General features: G+C 49.8%; 1 protein-coding gene across 2 annotated transcripts in view; it reads left to right on the plus strand.

The window, feature by feature from the left end:
* Positions 1-1,136: 1,136 nt before the first annotated feature.
* SLC35F3 (solute carrier family 35 member F3) overlaps positions 1,137-22,281 on the plus strand; it is a 101,271-nt gene continuing 80,126 nt past the window's right edge. For both annotated transcript variants that reach the window (XM_057735433.1, XM_057735434.1), the window contains exons 1-2: positions 1,137-1,751; positions 17,448-17,772. In XM_057735433.1, the coding sequence (XP_057591416.1) occupies positions 1,676-1,751; positions 17,448-17,772 (401 nt within the window). In that variant the 5' untranslated portion in view covers positions 1,137-1,675. The remainder of the gene's footprint in view (positions 1,752-17,447; positions 17,773-22,281) is intronic.

Raw genomic sequence — 22,281 nt, forward strand, 5'->3', positions numbered from 1 at the left:
TTTTTGCTTTAAGTTTGTGCTTAAGTTTTACGAAGAAGGGAATGGGTTAGTGACTTACGGTGGTGTCATCTCTCAGGATCTGGGGACAAGGTATGAGAGGCACATAGCGTGGAGGCTACCACTAGAGGGCTCTGGGGAGACCCTAAAAACCTTTTCTTGGCTATAAGGATGAAGCAGCAACTCTGGGAAGCCCTGGCTTTTTGAAGATACAGGAGCCATTTTATTCATTACGGCTGTTCAAGAGAGCAAGTAATAACAAGAACCCTGCAAGAGCCACTTGTAGGAACCACTTCTGCCAGAGACCTGGGAGCATGCAGGTGGATGTCACCAGAGACAGCTGGTAGGTTCCAGGCTAGGGAAACCCTATAGCTCTAAGATCACTGTGCACCTGTGCAGGGCCACTGAGTTACCCTTATGGAGGATGAGAATGACATCATACAGGAGAACATCAGCTTTGAGACAGGAAACCAGGTAGAGTGGGAGGTTCTGAAACTCCAGGTAAGGACTTAACCAATAATGACAGAACCCACCTTGAATCTGAGCCTTCAGATTCCCAGTGGCCACTGAGACCAAAACTGATAACTGATGGCTGGGCATGTGTGAATGAGATGCCCATAAAGCCCTTGGAGTTCCAGGGCCACACAAGTCCTGTGCATCGTACCTGCAGGAATGATGGCATTATCCTGGGACAAACACCCTGGAGACTGGGTAGTCACTCAGGAATCACCCAGCCAGTGATGCAAGAGGTATGTCATTGCTTTTTATCAAGCATTATTGGTCAGTAGCTTACAGGTGGATCTGAGTGGGAGCAGGGAGACCAGTGCCTGCAGAGGCAAAAGCTGCAGCAAAAACCTGGGATCTGAGCCGAAATGAAGCTTTCCCTGCTTCCTAGGGAGTTTGGCCTCTCCGGACTGGGGCACTGGTGCAGGGGCAGAAATCTCAAGCCTGGGTTTTCTTGTGCCTGCCCTGCTTCCCTGGGCTTGGCATCATCTTCAAAAGAAAAAAGAGCTGTCCACCGGGGTCAGGCAGAAAATGTGCCCTAGGCTCATTCAGAGAAGTTAATGCCAGTGGAGGGAAGCTTTGCTTTTTTCTGACTCTCCCGTAAACCAATCATTCAGGATTTTGCGCAGAGAGGAGGCAACTCTCCATCCAAAGTCGAACAGCTCCCTGTTCAAACTTGTGAACCGCTGAGGCTAAGTTCGGAGGGCCTCCCCTCCTGTGCGCTGGTCGCGGGACAGGGCAGGGGCTGCCGGGGAGCTGCGGGCCGGCCCGTTGCCCGGACCCGAGGCTGCACCCGGGGTCGGGCTCCGAGGGAGGAAGCCGGGCTGCGGGGCTGGGCGGCCCGGGGCGGGGGCGGAGCAGGTGAGCCCGCGGGGTGGGAGCGGGGAGTGCACTTGTACGTGACGTTGGAGTTTGCGGCAACCTCGGAGCGGGAGGCTGTGCGCGCGGGTGTGGAGTGGCTGCGCGGCCGGGGACGATGCGCTCCGCGGGGCGGCCGCCGCAGTGAGCCCCGCGCGGCCACGGGAGCCCGGCTGGCAGCCCGGGAGGCAGGGCCGGGGCGGCCAGCCGCTCGCGCTCCTCCCCGGAGGCGGCCACCGGGCCCGCGAGGCGCGCTCCAGCCGGCCCCAGGATGTAGGCGATCGGCGACCGCGCTCCTGCAGGCGGACGGCTCATCATGAAGAAGCACTCGGCCCGGGTGGCCCCGCTCAGCGCCTGCAACAGTCCGGTCCTGACCCTCACCAAAGTGGAAGGTAACGGCCCGGGGCGGCGGGGCCCGGCGCGGGGTCCCCGTACCCCCTTACCTGTGACCCCTGGGCAGCGCCGCGCTCCTGCGGGGGTGGGGACTCCGCCGCCCGGCTGCCCCGAGATGCTGCGGGGCTGCGGGGACTGCGGGCTGCCCACCCGGCTGCCTCCTTCCCGGGCGCCTCGGCTGCTTCCAGGCCTGTCCTGAGTCCCCTGGGTCTAGAGCATCCCCCCGCCTGCCCCCCCACCCCGGCAGACCAGAGGCGTTGCTCCGCTGCCGGAGGCGGGAGAGGGCTGGCAGCTGAAGACTGAGACATCCCCTCCCCCTGCGCTCTGACCCTTCCCCAGCCCACCAGCCAAGTGATGCCCCGCTCCGTGGCAGGGTCAGCAGGTGAGCGAAAAGCCACCCGCAGCCTGGAAAACGTGTTCTTTCCCCCCCCCCCACTTCGGGGACTTGAGGCAGAGATCAGGAGAAGGAGGAGTCGCCCCCAGCAGCCCCTGAGAGCTGTGCCTTACTCAAACCCAGTGGGCATCCTGCAGGAGGAAAGAGGACCTTGCTGTCCCACGGTGGGAGGGGGAGCAGAGGGAGACAGTCTCAGTCCCCAACTCCTCCCTGCAGGCAGAGGTGGAGTGGCTGAGTCTCCCTAGAGCTGGCCAAGTTGGCCAGGTGGGTGCTGGGAAGGGATCGTCAGCACGGAGAGGAAAGCGGACCCCTCAATTCCAGGCCCTGACGTTTCCTGAACTAAGGAGCCCGGTGCAGAGAGCAAGCCCAGCTTCTGCTGTGCCCCTGGGACTGCAGCCTGGAGCTGGGATCCCTGTTTGATGGTTTGCGAGGACCCTGGGTCCCCTTGAGACTCTTGGTTGTTGCAGTGAAACTGAGAACCAGTGGCAGGAAGACAGAGGCTCGCAGGGCAGTTGTGTGGGCTGTGCTCAGCCAGTCCACCGTAGCCATCCTGCCAGTAGCCATCCTGGTACCACTGCCCCCATCCTAGAGATGGTGACTGCGAGGCCCGGAAAGGTGGATGGACTTGTCCAAGACCTACAGCTAGTCGGTGGGGAAACAGGAGTGGAATCTCCGGCTGGCAGATCCAAAAGCCATGCTTTTCAGAACATCCCTTCGCACTAACTTGCAACTACTTACCTATTTCTCATTTCCTACCTTTAAGAGGTGGATTTTTTTTTCCTTCCCATGGCTGTCTCCTCCCTTTCCCTTCCCAGTCTTAGGAAAGACTTGGCATCCATGACCTACACCTGAATTTAGTGCATGAGCTACCTCTGGGGTGGGGGTGGGGCGTTGCATTTTCGAGCCTTCTCAGGGACTTTGCCCAGATATATATGCAAGTTGGGGATGGGAAGGGTTGGATATTTGTTTGCCTTGGGGAAGCTGGAAGTGTCTGCTCATTCCTGGGCTCTTCATGGGAAGTTGTTCTGCCCTCACGAAGTCAGACAGGTTGGCTCTGCTCTCCAGCGGCAGGGTACCTCCCCTCCCCCTGCCCCGGGGTGGCTCCCGGCCCACCTTAGGCAGGACATGTCCCAGGGGCACTCGGAGTCAGGCTGGGCATGGGTGGCAAGGCCTCCAAGGCTGGGCACTGTGACCTCAGATGTGCTGTAGGAGGCAGGGGGTGACACGCCAGGCACAGCTGCTCCCCTCTAGCCAGGCCTGGGGTTTGCCATCAGGAAGTGAAAATGGGGATACCCTCCCCCAAGTCCTTCAGGGCTACTGCCAGGTGAGCTTTGAGCCGCGTTCACAGGGACTGTAGGCCAGGAGCAAACCACAGGCTTGGTTTCTAAACCAATATTTACATGTAAATGTTTGTGGGTAATGGAAAATGTATTCAACTAAGGATCGGACAGATCAGGGGATCAAGACGGCCCCTGTGCAGTTTGATGTGTGTAAATCATAAACGCCAAGCCTCGGTGTCCTCAGCGGTAGAACAGAACTAAAGTCTACCTCAGCAGAATGTGGGGGATGAATGCAATGAGGTAGGTAGGTAGGTGACAATACCTAGCACGTGCCTGCCACACAGTAGGTGATTAATAAATGTCTGGCAATCCTTCAGTCAGAGACTGTCTCGCACCTTCAGCAAACCTTCTCCTTGCTCTCAAAGAGTGCATGTGTGGGGTGTCTAGAAGTATCTGGAAGCATCTAGAAGCATCTGCAGAGTCCCAGTGATACAAGAACGCCTCCAGCAGCCTTTTTGTATAGGATACCTGTGTATGTGTCAACAAGAGTCTGCAGGGTAGGGCTCATTAAACCTGCCCTGGGTATGCCTAGATGTTCATGTCTCTCTTTCTCTCTGCCTGCTTTTTTTCCCCCTCAGTATTTGTGTTCAATTTGGCTTCGGGTCTATTTTTTGAAACCATTTGCATCTCGCGTGCTTGTTTTAGAAGTGTTGAATCATTCGGTTTTGCCTTGAGTGCACAGGATAAGGTGGTCCCTGCACTGTGCTGTTTCTGTGTGGATGGCAGACAGACTCCAGTGATGGGACGCAGCCCGCAAGGAGTGTTTGTCAGCTCATGTGCGGTGTGTCTTCTGAGGGGAGGCAAGAAGGCACCCGCATGTGGTGCATATAAAACCAAAATAGAAAATACAGGGCTTGGTGGAACTCAAACACGGGACGGTGGACAAGATGACTTCATTTACTCAACAGAGCCCTCCTCCGACCCTGCTCTGCGTCCTTTGTCTGCTTAGCAAAGCCCTGGAAATGCAAAGAGGAGCAGTGCTAGCTTCATCCTCTTAAGGAAGTTTCATTCTAGTGGGAAAGAGACATACAGATAAATAAATTATCCAGTACACCGCAGTCCGTTCTGGTTCAGAGCTGGGGACAGAGTCGTGCAGGGACACTGATAACTGGGTAATCTGAGGAGGAGGAGGAGGAGGAGGAAGCCTTCCTGAGGAAGAAGAGGAGGGCTTCTGATGAGACTTCAGAGGTAGAGGCGTTGCAACTGAAGTGAGAACACTTGTCAGGCAGGGAGGGGAAAGGAGGCTGTTTCAGGCAGAGAGAAGGGCGTGTGCACAGGTCCGGCCACAAAGCGTGAGAAGGAGGCGGCAGCTGGGCCTCCGGTAGGAGTCGAGGCTTGAAAAGGGACTTCCAGCCAAGTTGATAGCACCTGTCCTGTCCGACGGCACGTGTTGTTTTCATATTCCTTTCCTGGCGTCTCCCCCCCGCACTCGGACACTGAATGTTGTGACACGTCTTCAGTGGAGCTGTATTTACTTGGATCGTTTATATTCACAACCAGCTAATTCCTGTTCAGTAAAATACATTCAAGAGGAATTAATGGTTGAGGACAAGACAGTAAATTCCCCCAAGAGGCCGGCCGCGTGTAGAATTGTGGAAAGAATGAGGGCTTTGGAATTAGATGGACCGGGTTTCGGGGCCACCACTCCTGCTGAATCAGGTAACTTTGGCTTAATGATTAGAGCTCTCTGGGAATCAGTTGTTTCCTATGGAAATGAGGGTTACAGTATAACCCTCTCAATAATGAGCGTAGGGAATTCCCTGGAGGTCCAGTGGCTAGAGCTCTCCACTTCCACCGCAGGGGGTGTGGGTTCAGTCCCTGGTTGGGGAACTAAGATCCCACAAGCTGCATGGTGCAGCCAAAAAATAATAATAATACGGAGAGTAATAGTTTTTGCTCATGAGCCTATCAAGATGGCTACAGTCTCTCCCTTCCTTCCAAAGGAAGGAAGCCTTGCTACTGCAGTTTCCAACAGGGATACTGAGACTCAGAGAAGTCGTTCACCCAAGGTCATGCGATGAGGAAGCGAGGGTACCAGGCTCCACATCCGTATCGGCCTGGCACCTTGTAAGGGCTCCGTAAATGTTTGCTCCCGAAGCTCCCGTCACAGTGGGACCTGGAGGTCTGGACCACCGCTGCGGCTCACAGGGCCTGCTGCTGTTGGTATTCTTCGTGCCTCCGTGCCAGGGCGGTCAAAGTCAGCCTGTCTCGGCTGCCCCGGCCTAGGTCTGGGTCCTTTGTTTTTATTAAAGGGATAAGACTGTCATCCTGGGAGACTTGATTATTATATATGTGGATACACAGCCTTGGGGGCCAACCCGAGAGGTGTCTTGTCTTGAGAAGCCCTGGGCCTGAAACCTCAAGGACAAAAATCATTCCTGTGTTGATCCAATATGTTACCTAACATGTGCAAGAGAATGAATGAGATATGACTGGGGACGTGAAGAGAAGCCAGTTATCATCCTTGACCGAACAAGTGAGAAATGTCACAAAGGCACGCAAAGGATGATTGCGTGTTGAAATGCAGTTTTTTTAAATTCCGTGAAAGGAATGTAAAAGAAATCGTGAGTTTCCACAGAGGGCGAGCTCACTTCTGGCTGGGACACAGACGGCCACTCTTGCTACCATTATCCCCAGTTGCCAAAATGACGAACTAAAAGGACATTCTTTCCTGCTGAGCCTGGACTTGGCCTCAGAACCTTTTTCATCACTGAACTCCAGGCGATGACTCTGTATTCATTGGAATTGGTCTTCGGGGAGCATAATTGGGGCACCATGGTAGAAGTCATGCTTCTGCCTTCTGCTTTCGTAGGTAGGAGGTAAGAACACAGGGATCCTGTCACGGACAGTCCCCAGACCAAGGTGCAGAGTTAGGAAAGGGTGGCACTTGGTCTGCTGGGACCAGAGCCTAGGTTATCTAAAGAAGTCAAGGGAGGAAGGGGCCAAGGTCAAGGCTGACCACGGGCAAACATGGAGGCCTCCCGAATGCTGGACTCAAAAGAGTGGACTGAAGCAGGAAGGAAGGGGGAGGCATGGGAGAGAAGGGAGACACCATCTGAGTCTGAGATGCATGGCTGTGATGTTCAGAATCAGCCATGAAGGTGATTTCATTCATCACAATAAATATTTTTAAATAAAGGAATTACAATAGAATCAAAAACACCAAAGTATACCACAGAGTTGAAGTAGGAGGGCAGAAAGGGAGCCGTTAAAGAGGACTCTAAAGATTAAGATGCTGTGACTTCCCTGGTTGCCTAGTGGTTAGGACTCCACGCTTCCACTTCAGGGGGTGCAGTTTCGCTCCCTGGTCGGGGAGCTAAGATCCCTCATGCCTGCCGCATGGCACAGCCCCCCAAAAAATGAAATAAAAAAAATAATAAAGATGAGGATGCCATTGGCAGTCACAGCAAAGGAGACAGGGGACATCAAATTTAGACAAGTTGAAGGCGAGGCTTTGGCAGTGCCTTCGGGTAAGGTGTGGCGTGTAGGAGGCAAGGACCTGGGAGAAAGAGGTGGTGAAGACAAATCAGGGGGGCGATGGCTCCGCGGGGATGAACTGGCTGCCCAGAAGCCTGCCGGCCACAGACGCTGGGGAGATACGGGAGGCAGCGAGGAGGCAGAACCCAGCTCATTCGGCATAATGGAAACCCCAGGAAGGAGACCAAGAAAGAGGAAGCGTGATGGGGGTACCAAATACAGCCAAAGGACGCAGGAGTGTTTTTGGTTCGGTTTGGTTCGGTTTTAGTTTGGTTTTTTTTGGCCGTACCATGCAGCTTGCGGGACCTTAGTTCCCTGCTCGGGGATCGAAGGCTCGGCCTCGGCGGTGAGAGCGCAGCATCCTAACCACTGGACCTCCAGGGAAGCCCCAAAGGATGCAGTCTTGTAGAAACAATTTTAAGTGGGTGCTGGTCCACGAGCCAGATTGCAAGGGGTGAGTGCTTGGTGATGGGGAAGAAAAGCGGGTCAAGGGGTTAGGCAGGGAGAGAGGTGAGGGAAGTTATGCTCTCTTTAGGGGACAGGGGAGAGATCGGGGGAGAGCTGGTGTTTCTGTAAACCGGAGGAAGGAGGCTGGTGCCGGGACAGGTCTGTGGTTGCCCCGGGAGAATGTGATTGAGGTAGCAGAGGCGTAGGGGCCGGGGAAGACAGACCGGACCAGAGAAGGGGTGGTTCAGCAAAGGAGAAGGAAGGAGATACAGAGAAACGTGTGCTGCAGGGGAGGGAGGCTGAGGACCTGAGCTGGTGACTTGGATCTTGTCATGTATGAAGGGGCACCATCTCCCAGGATGGGCATTGAAGGCTCGCAGAGGCGGGAGAGGGTTCGGAGGAGCTGTATGGGAGAGCCAAGAAGAGAGAGAATTCTTGAAAGCCTTTTTGACGAGTGATCCGTTCTCACTGGTTAAGACACCGTGTCACTTGGGGGCAGTGTGTAGGGGACGAACCCCGCGTGGGGGTAGGACGCGGATGGGACGCTTCGTGTCCTGCTCCCCCACCAGCCAATTCACGTGTCGGACGTGTCTCCTCACCTCCTGGAACCCCGAGCTTCTCTTGTCTGAAAAGAAAGGGGATTAGAATAGATCTTCCATCAGCTCTTTCAGCAGCGAAAGTCTGAGTCTAGTACGTAGCTTACTCATTAGCAGAGACTGGTTTATCTGATTAAAACCCTTTACTAGCTCCATTAAAGAGTGGAGCTCTGAGGGAATGAGACCTAGGGCAAGTTAGAAATTTGGCCTCTGTGTGTGTGTGTGTGTGTGTGTGTGTGAGAGCACGGCCCACCCATGATGAGGGTACAAAAAGAGGTCTAGAAAGACCCCGAAGAGGAGCACGCAGCTTCCCAGCTTTGTCTGAGGCTGGCCAGGGTGTTTCCGCAGCAAAGCCTCTGTGTCCCGGATGAGCTCAGCCCATCACCCTCAGCACATGCAGAGGGCCTGCCCTCGGGGAGGACCGAGGCCGAGGAGGACTCCTGTCATACCTTAAGGCCAAGTGCACTTGGGTCCTTGACCACGCAAGCTCAGTCCTGCCTTACAGATGTATGTTACACAACTCCACTGAGAATGGGATGTTTTAGATGACATGCTTTGTGCATCAAGATGAGTTTTATAACCACCCAGGCCCCCAGTTAAAACATCACCCTGTCCGCCTGCTCCCCTTCAAGGGGGAAAGGCTAAACGCACCCCTTCCTTCCTGGGGGGCCGTGTTGCGGGCAGTCTGCCCTCTTGTAACCCCCCTCTCCCAGTGAGACACAGCAGCCTGTCTCAACACATAGAGGTGAGGGCATCCTCACGTCTGATGAAGAGAAACAGCAGGGAAGTGGGGTGCGTACGTGTGTCGGTGTTTGTGTGCGGTCACCCGCAGTGCCGGAATATCCCCAGATCTGTCCCTGGTGAGCACCTGCTGTGTACAGAGGTGTGATGTGCCCAGGCGGGCAGTGGGAACGGTGAGACTTCTGGAGGCTGAACAGGTCACGACTGGCAGGCGTGGGGATTAAAAGTGATCCCCTCCAGCCCAGGTGTCTTCCGACCACAGATCCAAACAGGCCCTTGCTCCCCTCCCACGGGGCCCCTTCCCTCCCCTAAGGCGCAAAGGGCATTATTTCAAGCTTACCCACATCCAGTCACTTTCTCACAAGTCACGTTCGCCTAAGGCTGTGAACATTCCAGAATTGTCTTAAATCCACTGCAAGAGGCGGTGTGATTTGGACCCTGGGAGCTATTCGGGGACCTCTAAGGATGTGAGGAGTGGGGCGGAAAGGCCGGTACAAGAGTCTGTTCACTAGGGTGGTAATGATGGCAGAGGAGTGAACCAAATCTAGACCTGATTCAGACTAGCTCTGCAGCCCTGGGGGAATCTCAGAAAAGCCTCTCTCCATCCCCTACTCCACCCCCCAAAAAGCAGCCTTCATTCACCTCCCAATTCTGTACCCACACCAGGGAAATAATTTGGATTTTTAAAAACGGCTTTGCAGCTGCCATGTTTTCTTCTATCTCTAGAGGCTAATCTCCGGGAATCACAACAAAGGCTTAAGGAATTCAGGGAAGGCAAACAAATACAAGGTAGTACCTGATATTTCTAATCTAGTCATCCACGGCAGTTCTTTCTTTCTTTTTTTAAAAACATATCTTTTATTTTAGAATAGTTTAGATTTACACAAAAGTTGCAGAGATAGTACACGGAGTTCTTAAATACTTCACATCCAGTTTCTTCTATTATTAACATCTTCTATCAGTGGTACGTTTGTCACAATTAATGAACCAACATTGATACATTATTATTAACTAAAGTTCATCCTTTATTCGGATTTCTTTAGCTTTTACCTAATGTCCTTTTTCTGTTCCAGGAGCCTGTGTAGGCCACCACATTACATGTCTCTTTAGTCTTCTCTTGGCTATGACCTGGTAGTTATTTCTTCTTCTAAGAGTTATCACAACAAAACCTCACCTGCAGCTTGTCACCACATCCTGTCTTGCACAGTGACAGCTCTGGGTCCATGCTTCACACCTTCACAAGCAAAGCACACTCCCCTCTGTAACACCCTCAGGTCATTCTGCTCGGGCTGCCATGACAAAGTGCCACAGCCTGGATGACTTAACATTTATTTTCTCACTGTTCTACAGGCTGGAAGTCCAAGATCAAGGTCTGGGCAAATTTGGTTTCTGGTGAGGACTCTCTTCCTGGCTTGTAGACGAGTACCTCCTTGCTGTGTCCTCACTCGGCCTCCCCTCTGTGTGCACACAGAGAAAATAGGAGAATATAAGGCCACCAACCCTTTCAGATCAGGGCCCCACCCTTATGACCTCATTTAACCTTCCTTATGTCCTTAGAGGTGTCATTTGCAAATGCTGCCCCTGGAGGTTATGGTCTTAACATATACATTGAGGGAGGACACAGACACCCAGCTCATGACAGCCCTCATTCCGTGGTGGTGAGTCCCAGCCCAGAGTTTCCATACATACTCAGGATGTTCCAAATTTAAAAGTAGAAACTTGAAGTCCTTCTTCAGTGATTGGCAGTTCTGACTGGGGTGTTCAGCACCATGGCCCTGATCAGCTTCCAAAGGGAAGAATAAGGATGCTCTCCATTCCTCTGGAGGCTTTGGAGTGAGACAGATGCTTGGAACTGCATTCAGCCCCTCTCACTGGTCTTTGGCTTTGGGAGAGTAACTGTCAGACCCTCTGCTGTCCCATCTGCAAAGCAAGGATAGTCACACTCCGTCCACCAACATTAAGACAGGTTTTTCCAAAAAAAGGTATATTATCTCCTGGCAGAGAACATGACATATATACTATGTGTTTAACTGTCATGGGGAATTCCCTGGTGGTCCAGTGGTTAGGACTCTGCGCTTTCATTGCCAAGGGCCCAGGTTTACTTCCCTGGTTGGAGAACTAAGATCCTGCAAGCCACATGATGCAGCCTAGAAAAATAAAAAAAAAAAAAACTGTCACTTGTCTTTTACTTCCCTGTGCCCTCTTCTTCTCCCTTACTCAGAGTCAAGTTTAATTATCTGTGGATTGCATCTTTTCTCAGGGACCAGTGCCAGTCAGGAGCACGGCTGAGGACTCAGCATATGAGTCATGGGAATATTTCTGACCCAAAGTGCAAGAATCCAAACAAATGGTCTGGCAGGTGCAAGTGGACCTCATCGGTCAGGACATATGAAATCAGGATTGCTTTGGGGACACCCAGGGCCCATGGTGCCCTTATACATGTGACAGCCTTTTCTTCCCTTTCCTCCAAACCTAGGCTTGAAAAAACCAATCACACATAAATTCACTGAGCAGGTATTTAATGAGTACATGAGATAAACAAAACCTAAACTGCATTTTTGGGAGATAAATTGCATTTGCAAATGGCCATAAACAAAAGCTTTCTTCCCAGCTCCTGATTTTATAAAAGCTATTTAGTCGGGCGGCCGGGCCCTGAACGATATATGCGTCAGTGATCAATAAATGGGAAAATTATCAAGCCCTCTTCCCCTGGGCAATCCAGAAAAATAAAAGGGTGGGGGCTGTATTCCCAGAGCAGCTGTCAACTGTGTCTTGTTTGGATGGATTTGGAGACGCTGAACCGTCTGTGACGTGGACGCTGTAAGCCCTACCACTTGGACCGAGCAAGCTCTTCTAGGAAAGGGGATGTCTGTCTGTGCCCCAGTAGGCGTCAGTAAATGTTGATTGGCTGAGTGGTCTAAAGCTGTTAACTAGTCCACCCAGGAGAAACAAGAACATATCCACACAAAGACTTATATGTGAGTGTTCACAGCAGCATTTTTCACAGCAGCCAAAAAACTGGAAACTATACCCCTGTCCATCAGCTGATGACCGGATAAACAAAATATGGAAAATCCACGTGGACTCCTGCCCAGCCGTAAAAAGAGTGAACTCCTGATGCATGCTGTGCATGCCATAAAGGGACCCCAAATACAGTATGCTAAGTGAAAGAAGTCAGATGCAAAAGTTTACGAATTAAAAAAAAAATTTTTTTAAGTTTTTTAAAATTAATCTCTTTTTTAGCTGTGCTGGGTCTTCGTTGCTGTGTATGAGCTTTTTTTCCTCTCTAGTTGTGGCGGGTGGGGGCTACTCTTCCTTGCAGCGCACGGACTTCTCATTGCAGTGGCTTCTTGTTGTGGAGCATGGGCTCTAGGGACATGGGCTTCAGTGGTTGTGGCTTGCAGGCTCAGTAGTTGTGGCTCGCGGGCTCAGTAGTTGTGGTGCACGGGCTTAGTTGCTCTGCGGCATGTGGGATCTTCCCAGACAAGGGATTGAAACCGTGTCCCCTGCATTGGCAGGCAGATTCTTAACCCCTGTGCCACCAGGGAAGTCCCAAGTTTACAAATTTATATGAAATATCCAGGGGAGGCAAATCTTGTAGAGGTGGAAAGCAAATTTGTGGTTGCCTGGGATTAGGGGGCAGGGGGAGTGACTACAGATGTGCTTGAGGACTGATTTTGAGGTGACAGAAATGTTCTAGGACTTGGTGGTGATGGTTTCACAATTCTGTAGGTTTACTAAGAATCATGAATTGTACTCCCGAAACAAGTGAATTTTATGGTTATGAAAATTAGGCCTCAAGAAAGCTTTGAAAAATTAACTGTAGAGATCTTATTGATGGACGTGTCGTGGGGAGGTATCTTCTCCTGTTCTCTGCACCGTGATACCTCCTCTGTTTTCAGGAGGCTGGGACCAGGCCAGTCGGTGGGTGGTATTTGAGCCCAGCTCTGGGTCTGTCATCCCTAAGACATGACTCTTGCACTTTCTAAGTGCAAAACTTCCTGGACACTTCTTCAGAGAGTCATCAAGGATCTACTTAAGGTTTCAGGGGACCTCAAAAAAGAAACATTTGTGTTCTCTTGGAAGCTTGGAAGAGCCATGTTGTGGAAACTTGCAGTTGAGAGTGTCAGTGATTTTCCAATTGTTCTTGCTTTCTCATTGGAGAAATGACTTTTACTAAACAAACCTAAAAATCCCCCAATTCATCATTTTCTCAGCAGAAAGCAGTGGACAGCTCATGAGACAGGGCACTTACCTGGGTCCCAGAATGAGTTAGTGACTAAACCAGACCTCCAACTCACCCATTAGAAGCTAGAGTTTCCTTCTGCAGAGCAGACATTGCCTCTAGGTACTGCTTGACCAAAGAGTGCTTATGTTTTATAAATCCCTGGTGGGAGAGAAGTATCAAGTGTGATTTTGCAGGTAGGACTAATACACGGTTTCAGTAAATTGACTCTGAACACAGCTCGGGATGGAAGTTCACGCACAGGTATAGTTATATCTCCGCATGCTGTGGAGAATACACTGTATACAGGAGAACACTCCCCCTACACACACACACACACACACACATCTTTTTCCGAAATGCTCAATGGAAGCATCTCTGGTAATAGAACCGAGAAGAGCCCACCTGTCCCCCAGCACTTCTGAGTGAATTAAGTGGCATAAACAGAGCATTTAGAGGCAACACCGCCAAAGGGAAATGTGTGACTCCACAGTGACTGCATCTGTTCGCACAACCATTGGGCCAAAGTATATAATCTACTTTGCATTGAGCCCGGAACTCTTGGCTCAAGTGCAAGGTTAGGATGGAAAGTTCAAGATCATAAATAGAGGGGTTGTTAGTGGGGAGGGGGTGTTGGTGAATGAGGGTGACAGAAAGAGTATTTCCAGTGTGTAATAGTAGCCCAAGGAGCTGTGGTAGGACACAGCATGAGGCTGACTCAGTACTGTGTTCTTCGAACACTCTGCACTGCCTCTTTCAGGTGTCATACAGGAGTGACATCAAACACAGAGGAAGCATTTGCCTTGTAATTTAGGAGGGGAGAGAAAGTAAACCAAAGTTTCTTGCATGGGAAGATATGAGAGGCTCTTGAGAGGGGATACTGCCACCCTCAGCGTAATTGCTTCTCTCTGAAAACAGCATCAGTTGAACAGCTCATTGAAAATGATCCTGAGAATGACAGGATGCGATGCATTTGCTGGGGCTCAAATAGCAAGGAATGAACGCATCTGCTAACCAAATTCATTATGTCATTCTATATGTACGGTTCAACTAATTGTATCTGTCTGTTATGGACACTGGGGCATGTATAATGTATATTTACTTCCGAGAGAAAGTAAATTCCAAAATCTGAATTTGCTGAAGTCCCTTCTGCCAGCTGGGCAATTTCTCCTGCTGCGTGTCTGACCAAGGCAAGATTGGCTATTGCAGTGGGGCAAGGAGGCGGTGGATTTCAGATCTCACCATCTTCCTCTTCATTCCTGGGACAGACCAAGTGTGTTCCTGACCCTGAACTTTGCTTCTCTTGTCCCTCTGGCTCTCAACCTGCAAGGCACAGCTTCTGCCTTCTGTGACTCTTCTTACTGTGATCACAGCCTGCACTGGTTGCACTCTCTTTAGAATTTGCCTTACAGTCAAAATCTCTCCATTTGTAGTTGTTCTGTAATTCTTTCATAGATCCGTTTGTCACTTCCAGATAGACTGTCCATTCCTCAAGAGCAGGATGTAATCATGTTTTATATTTATTTATTGACAGCCCAAAGTTCTTGGCATAGGGCAGATGGACGCTTCATGGCAACTTCCTAGCGGATTGAGATACTCCTAGGATGCATTGTACTATACGGAGCCCTGTGAGATTTATAAAGTCCACGCTCTTATGCAACAGGTTAAATGACTGCTGGCCGAAAATACAGTATGACCCCAGTTTTGTTCTGTGTGTGTGCGTGCGTGCATGCGTGTTGTACAAAGATACAAAAGACTGGGGAAAATGCAGCGAAATGTCCAGTGATATCTCTGGGTACTAAGATTAATATACAGTGCATTGCTTTTTACTTATGCTATGCAGTGCTTTTCTCAAGATTCTGTAAAGAATATTTTTGGTTTACACGAGGTAGGTTTAGTTTAAAAGAATTATTAGGAGTGAGTGACGTACTGAAATTGGTAAGTGATTATTACTATAGGAGACTCAGTGCGGTGAAACAAAGTTCGCAATGAATTAGGTTTGGATACCTCTGATTCTTTATGGGGGTATTGCAGTGTTTCCCAAAGTGTGTTCCAAGGGACCCTAGTCCTACCATAGGTGTTGCATTTAGATGATGTGGGAAGCACACATTCTCTAGCTGCCTTTTGGAAATCCGCTACATCCATTGCCCCTGAATATTCCTACAGCAAAGGAACCTGTCTCTGACTCACCTAGTGTTTCCCAAACTTTTCTGATTGTGGGATCCTTTTTCCTTATAATACCTGTTAACTGCATTACACTTTGGGAAAGTGCAAGGTGATATTTTGCTTGTGTATTATCAATATTCCCCTGGTCAAATGAGCCAGAGAGGTTGCAAAGTTAGAGAATAACTTCTTTAATCCAAATCTATAGGTGCATTTTAACCGTACAATATTACATGATTTGGTGATTCTTCTCTTTCATTGTAATGGCGACACAGCATCAGCCATTGCTTAATTCTTTAAGCTGCAAAACTTAATTTGGTGTAATGCAAAACTAAATGAGAAAACATGCTGTGAGCCTGAATTTGTTCAGCCTCCTCCAGACTCCATTCTTAAGTGGCCAGTTAGTACCATGAAACTGCATTTCCTTTCTAAGTAGACTTTTTTTTCATCTCCATAATTATCTTTTCAGTGTGAGTTTTTGATAGTTGACGCAGCTTGAAAATTATCCCAGGGAAGGGTTGCCGAGGCTCACCCTGAACGTCAGGGAATCAGTGTATAAATTGAAATATGTGCGCTTCTATCTGAAAATGAATTTGCCGAAAGTCATGGGAATTCGCTGTGAACAAAGTCAAGATGTCCTGGTGGGAGGGTATCAAGAAAAAGGAGAGGAATCTGCCTTCTTTTGCCCCCTCTGCTTCTCCCTGCCCCGCAGCCCATGCCAGAAACAGACAACTTGCTGGAAGCTCACACGTGGACAAGCATTTGGTTTTCCAAGGGCCTTCTGGCTCAGATATATATATATATACACATGAAGAAAAAGAGGAAGAGGGAGATTAAATATTAATAAAGCGGGTAAAGAAGCACAATATAGATGGTGTCAAGGATTTGGGGCCAGTAAAGGACATTATCTCTCCTTGAGCAGCCACGAAGGCTTAGCATTACCTTTGGCTAAAAGAGATAAAACCAGGAAATTCCCTAGCGGTCCAGTGGCTGGGACTCCAGGCTTTCATTGCCGAGGGCCCAGATTCGATCCCTGGTGGGGGAACTAAGATCCCACAAGCAGTGTGGTGCGGCCAAAAAAAAAAAAAAAAAAAAAGGAGAGAGATACAACCAGACCTGGCAATTAATGATAGGAATAGCTAACGTGTATATAATAGGCTACCTTGAATCAGGATTTTTGCCTCATAGAAATGTTATATTCCAGACAGTATGATATACAAAACTTGGTTCCATGGTATTAGAGCTATTTAAATTACTATTACATTTAAACAAAATCCATAGAGTACATTTGACCCCAATATATTTTGCCCGCATCTCCTGTACCCCCACAGTGTATGTCCTCCTTCAGCTAAGTGCCTGGATGAACATATACAAGGCAAGTAGGCTGTCTCCTGGAAATTCGCATCCATCCACGGTCACACCTTATACAAATTACAGCTCTGTTTAAATTTCCATCTGGCTGACCTGCACACAATCATGAATGAAAACCAAACAGTGGAAAATAACGCCTTTTCCGCCTTCTCAGGGTCTGTGGGAACAGCACTGCCGCACGGCCACGCTCTGGGCTGCAGCCCGGTTTCCAGAAGTCACACGGTTCTCGAATGGAGCATCTGAGACCTCTCACAGCACCGGCTGCCGGAGGCTGTGGTTTTTAAGTAACACTTCAGAGTGGGACTGACGGCCATCCGCTGGAAGTCAGTAAGAGCAAATAGAGAAATAAGAGGGACAGAGCCATTTTTGCTCTACATGCAAAAGAAGATGAGACTCTTGGCATCCATGCCCTTAAGGAACAGGCAGGGAGGAGCTTCTCTCCATGTCCTGGCAGCTTTTAGAGGTCAAGGCCTATGACCTCCTCGGGGGGCAATGCCCCGCCCCTGGTACTGCTGCGTGTCAGGTAGCACATCACTCCGTGTGAGCTGACACTTGCTGAAATATTTCAGCCACTCTCTCCTGGAGAAATATTTACCCTTCTCCAGAAGTGCAGGGAGATCACCTGTTGAAGTGCAGATCCTGATGCCAGGGTTCCTGAGATGCTGCATTGCCAGCAAGCTGGGGTGGTCCTGATGCTGCCAGCCCACGAACCATCTTTTGAGGGTCAGGATTCTAAAGGATAAGAAAACCAGTGGCAATGTCTTTAAGTTCTGTTTCAGGAAGCTGCCTTCACGGCCGCATCCCCATCCCCCCCCTCCCCTCTCCAGAGTGGCTGGCCATGACAGCGACAGTGGCGGGTTGGTTGCCCTCTTGCTCCTGCTCATCCGGACTACTGTGAATGTGTGGAGACCCCGGTTAACCATGCCCCTCTCTTCCCCCAGGGGAGGAGCGCCCCCGGGACCCCCCGGGCCCGGCAGAGGCCCAGGCGCCGGCGGGGACCGACACCGGCGGGAGACCGAGCCGTCACTGCTGGAGATGCTCCCGGGCGCAGCTCAAGAAGATCTTCTGGGGTGTGGCGGTGGTGCTGTGCGTGTGCTCCTCCTGGGCCGGTGCCACGCAGCTCGCCAAGCTGACCTTCAGGAAGTTCGATGCTCCCTTCACCCTGACGTGGTTTGCCACCAACTGGAACTTTTTATTCTTCCCATTGTACTATGCGGGGCATGTCTGCAAGTCAGCGGAGAAGCAATCGGTGAAGCAGAGATACAGGTAGGCACCTCTGAGATGCCGGGATGCTGGGATGCTGGGATGCCCGAATGCTGGGATGCCGGCAGGGCACTTGGACTGCTCTCCCGAGCTCTGATACTGCTGGACTACCCTGGCAGTGGATGCCAGGAGGGGCCAGTGGGCATTATGGTGAGAAGTCACCGTGTCACCTCCTGTCTTAGGTTCCAGAATCGGAATTCTCTCCCCTCAGACCTTTCCTCTGCCTCAAGCCCCTCAACCCTAGGAACTCCTTTATATTAGACAGGAGAAGGCAGCATCTTCCAGAGATGGGCTGTGATAGGTCCCCAGAAAGGGTAGAAATGGAGAAACTCTGTAGCTCTGTTATCCCTCCTCAGACTGGGCTGAGGACAGGTCCATGGGGCCCGGTGACTGGGCTGCTTGCTGTAATTTACCTTCCCTCCTGGCGGTGTTCGTGGCGAAGACTTGATTACTCCGTTCCTCTCCAACCCACGCCAGTTCCTCCTTTGGTTATGTGGTTGCGTGGGTCTGAATATCTGGCCGTGTGGCCCTCAAAGTCAAGGCACTGTCTGAGTTTTGTTGACTGGATTTCCTCACACGTAATGTGACCTCCCTTCAAAAGAGGCCAGAAACCCTGACACCAGCCCTTGACCGCAGTGTACAGGAGGGCTCCCCGGACTCCTCGGGAGTTGGAATGGTCATCGTTGGCCCTGGGGGCTCAACTATGCCAGTCCCTGGATCTCATGGTCGCCCAAAGCTGAGGTCCTCCATGGCTATATCAAGGACTCACTGTTGGCCCAGATCACATCTACTCAGAAAAAAAAAAAAAAAACCAGGAAAGAATGCTGGCCAAGGTGACCAGGTAGGCCCTGGGAATATATCTTTCATCAGCCCCAGAAGTGGAAAAAAATTTGAAAGTTGGGGGCTGTTTTACTCTTTCACTACTGCCTTCTTCCCCGCTTTGCCCCCACCCCACCAAACACACACCCTCATACAATCACCACGTCCCGTTTACCATCTGCTTCAAACGTCAGCCCCATTCTGAAAAGTTGCCCTTACAAGGTGCAAGCTAGCTAAAAACATCATAGGGTCCAAGGAGCAAGGAGGTTAGGGAATGGAGGTTACACTCCAATCAGCAATTTTCTCTGAGGTTCTACCATTTTGTCACTGGAAAGTTAGACTTGGACGTGTGAAGGCTCAAACTTTTTTAATGTCCAGAGGGAATTTGGACCGGCTTCTTTAAAAGACAAAGTCGTAAGTTAGAGCACTCTAGTTTCTAGTAGGGGGTGCTGATGGAGCTCGGACTGAGTCACAAGACCAGCGTCACAAGTCCTCTTAGTGGAAAGGACTTGGAGGGGATTCTGAAGACAAGGCATGGGGCCGCCTGGAGCCTGGAACCAGATCCCAGGCCGGGGGCATTGCCAGCATTGACTTGAACCAGTGGCTTCACGGACCAGCCAGAAATCACGCAAGAGGCACTTAATGTACCTGTTCTGAACAGCAGCTAAAAGCAGACTGAAACCAATTGGTTTAGAAACTTTGACAGGGCCCCAGATTGCCCCAAAGGCAAGAGAGAAATAATGGCCTGCTTTTAGTCATGGAGAAAAGCAAGAATTCAGTAGATGATGTATTTAACAGTAAAGTAGCCCTGAGTGTATTCAATTTGTAATTAGGAGTTTGCCTTTCTTTAAACGGAGTAGAATGTTATGCTGCTGCATCTCATAAAGTGAGCTTATGTGCCCTTTCTTGATGGAGAATTACTGGAGGGAAGATGAAATGGTCTTTCCCTGCTTCCTTCAAACATGGCAGCTCAAAGAGGGGCTCCCCTGAGATCAGGACCGGCTACTGCCCTAAACGCATGTCTGCGACCTGCTGCTTACCTTGGGACAAGGCTAGCATTGCTAGCCACTTAGGCACCATTAACTAATTGTGCTGAAACAACACAGAAGGAATGAAGCTCCGTTGGTTAAAAGGTCAAGGAAGGAAAAAATGAAAGTTCATTGAAGCAGATTAAACATAGGAAGACATCACACCTTGATTTCATCTTAGCGTCTTCCTGTAAAAAGTATCTGGGAAGAATCATGAAAGATGATGGTGACTGGTGTGTCAGCTGGAGAACAGTGGAGGGCAGGGGGCAGAACCGTAACTTGATTAGAGAAGCCAGTTAAAACCTTGCCCAATTTCTGTAATAAAGCTTAGCTCACCACTTAAAAAAATTTTTCTGATTGTAAACTGTGTTCTCCCTGTGGCTAAACAGAGCGGCTAATTTACCAACCAATTATTAAGCCACGCGCACCCTTGGAGGAGTGAAGGAACATTCTTTCTCAAAAAGGGGAGAGGAAAATGTTAACATCACAGACTTCACTTAGGAAGTCATGACTGTGTCACAACTCAAACTGGAAGTTCTTTTTTTTTTTTTTTTTTTTTTTTTTGGCTTTTTTTTTTTTAATTGAAGTAGAGTCAATGTACAATATCATATAAGTTACAAGTGTACAGTATAGTGATTCCCAATTTTTGAAAGTTATACTCCGTTTATAGTTATTATAAAATATTGGCTCTGTTCCCCATGTTGTACTATATATCCTTGTAGCGTGTTTTATACCTCATAGTAAAGCCGAATCCCCCTCTGTACCCCAACACCAAAGTAAATCTCGGAGACAGAGTTTTGGGTGAAGTGGAAAAGAAGAGCTTTATTGCTTTGCCAGGCAAAGGGGGTCACAGTGGGCTAATGCCCTCAAAACTGTGTCCCGACCTGGAGGGGGTAGTGAGGCGTTTTATAGCAATAGTTCAAAGAGGAGGGTGTGATCCACTCGTGGACAGTCTTCTGATTGGTTGGTGGTGAGGTCATTGGGAGTCAGCATCATCAGCCTTCTGGTTCCAGCCAGTCTGGGGTCTGTGTGCTTGTGGGCGGCATACAGTTCATCTCTTCCACCTGGTGGGGGTTTCAGTATCTGCAAAACAGCTCAAAGATGTGGTTATGTGTATCCCTTGAGGGGGAGCCAGGACCCTGCTCCAAGGCTGCACTGCTGTTTCTTGACTGGTCTCCCTTGTCTCTGCATCTCCTCCCTTCCCTGATTAGCAACTGTTTGAATCTGCCTTTTGGAGGCTGAATGAAGCCTATTTCCTGTAATCAAGAAATGGGGGACATAGAATGGCTTTTATGCCCAGGAGCCCCACAGGGTCCTGCTGTGTATCCGTAGTTTGTACCTCTTAATCCCCTACTGAATTGGGAGTTCTTTAAACAGACTTGAGGATTCCCAGAAATCAAGGCACACTGAAATCACATCTTCCATGTTTGTGCTTTTATGGAAATGAATGGAGAAGCTCTAGAGTCCACTGAGGAGATGTGTCTCTGGCTGAAAGTGTTTCAGGAGGGAGCTGGGGAGAAAAGGAAAAAGGTAGAGACCGTTTTCAAAGAGGGAAGTGTCGACTTTAGAAAAATGCACATGTGAGAGTTACGATTAAGTTTTAGTTGGGGCAAAATGAGGACTACAGCCCAGACAGCAGCCCAGATAGCTCTGAGAAACTTTTCCAAAGAGACAGGGGGGAAGTGTATATGTGATCTTGGTAAAGAAGGAGTATATGCAATCAAACATATTTTGTTGGGGGTTCTGCCAGTCGCGAGGAGCAGACGTCACCATGTAGGGATTTAGTGCTTTTCTAGATATGAGGAGATGCAAGGGTTGGGCTCATGAAATCAGCTGCTGAAAACATCTAACTATCTGAAGACCTGTTCCTCCCATTTTCCAAAGCACAGAGTGCCTCATTCCTGGTCTCCACCTGAATTCCTTTCAGGGGATGTGGAAGGTCAGCTGCTGCAGCAGCACATGTGATTTCATCCTTGTGATAGAGGTAGATGGCAAGTGCCCGTGGCAAGTGCCAGTTTGTAGTTGACAGACGCTGGACAGATAAGCCAGCTTTTCTTGTGGTTTTCAAAAAGCAATCAGGGAGAAGTCTCTCAGAGCCCTCCCCATCAAGGCTGCTTCCCCAATGTGAAGCTAGAAAAGTCAGCCAGAGCACAGGGAGGAAAGCATATGTTGCCTCGCACAGAGCTCCTCAGATCCTGTGAGTCTCCCGAGATCTTGTTGAAGGGCCGACGATGATTCTGTAGGTCTGGGTGGACCTGAGGTTCTGCTTTCCTAAGGAGTTTCCAGGAGATGCTGGTGCTGCTGGCCCATGGGCTGCCCTTGGACTGTAAAGGCCCTGGAGTTGCTGAGTGTCAGTTTGCTTTGTTTGTTTAACTGGTATTTATTTAGCTCTTTATTGGAATATAATTGCTTTACACTGTTGTGCCAGTTTTGGCTGTACAACAAAGTGAATCAGCTGCATTTATACATATATCCCCATATCCTCTCCCTTCCGTGACTCCTTCCTACCCTCCCTATCCCAGCCCTCTAGGTCATCACCCATCATCAGGTTGATCTCCCTGTGTTACACAGCAGCTTCCCACTAGCTATCTATTTTACATTTGGTCCTAAGAAAACCATAATCCAAAAAGAAACATGTACCACAATGTTCATTGCAGCACTACTT

This window comes from Hippopotamus amphibius, chromosome 5 (genome assembly GCF_030028045.1).
Source record: "Hippopotamus amphibius kiboko isolate mHipAmp2 chromosome 5, mHipAmp2.hap2, whole genome shotgun sequence".
Taxonomy (NCBI): Eukaryota; Metazoa; Chordata; class Mammalia; order Artiodactyla; family Hippopotamidae; genus Hippopotamus; species Hippopotamus amphibius.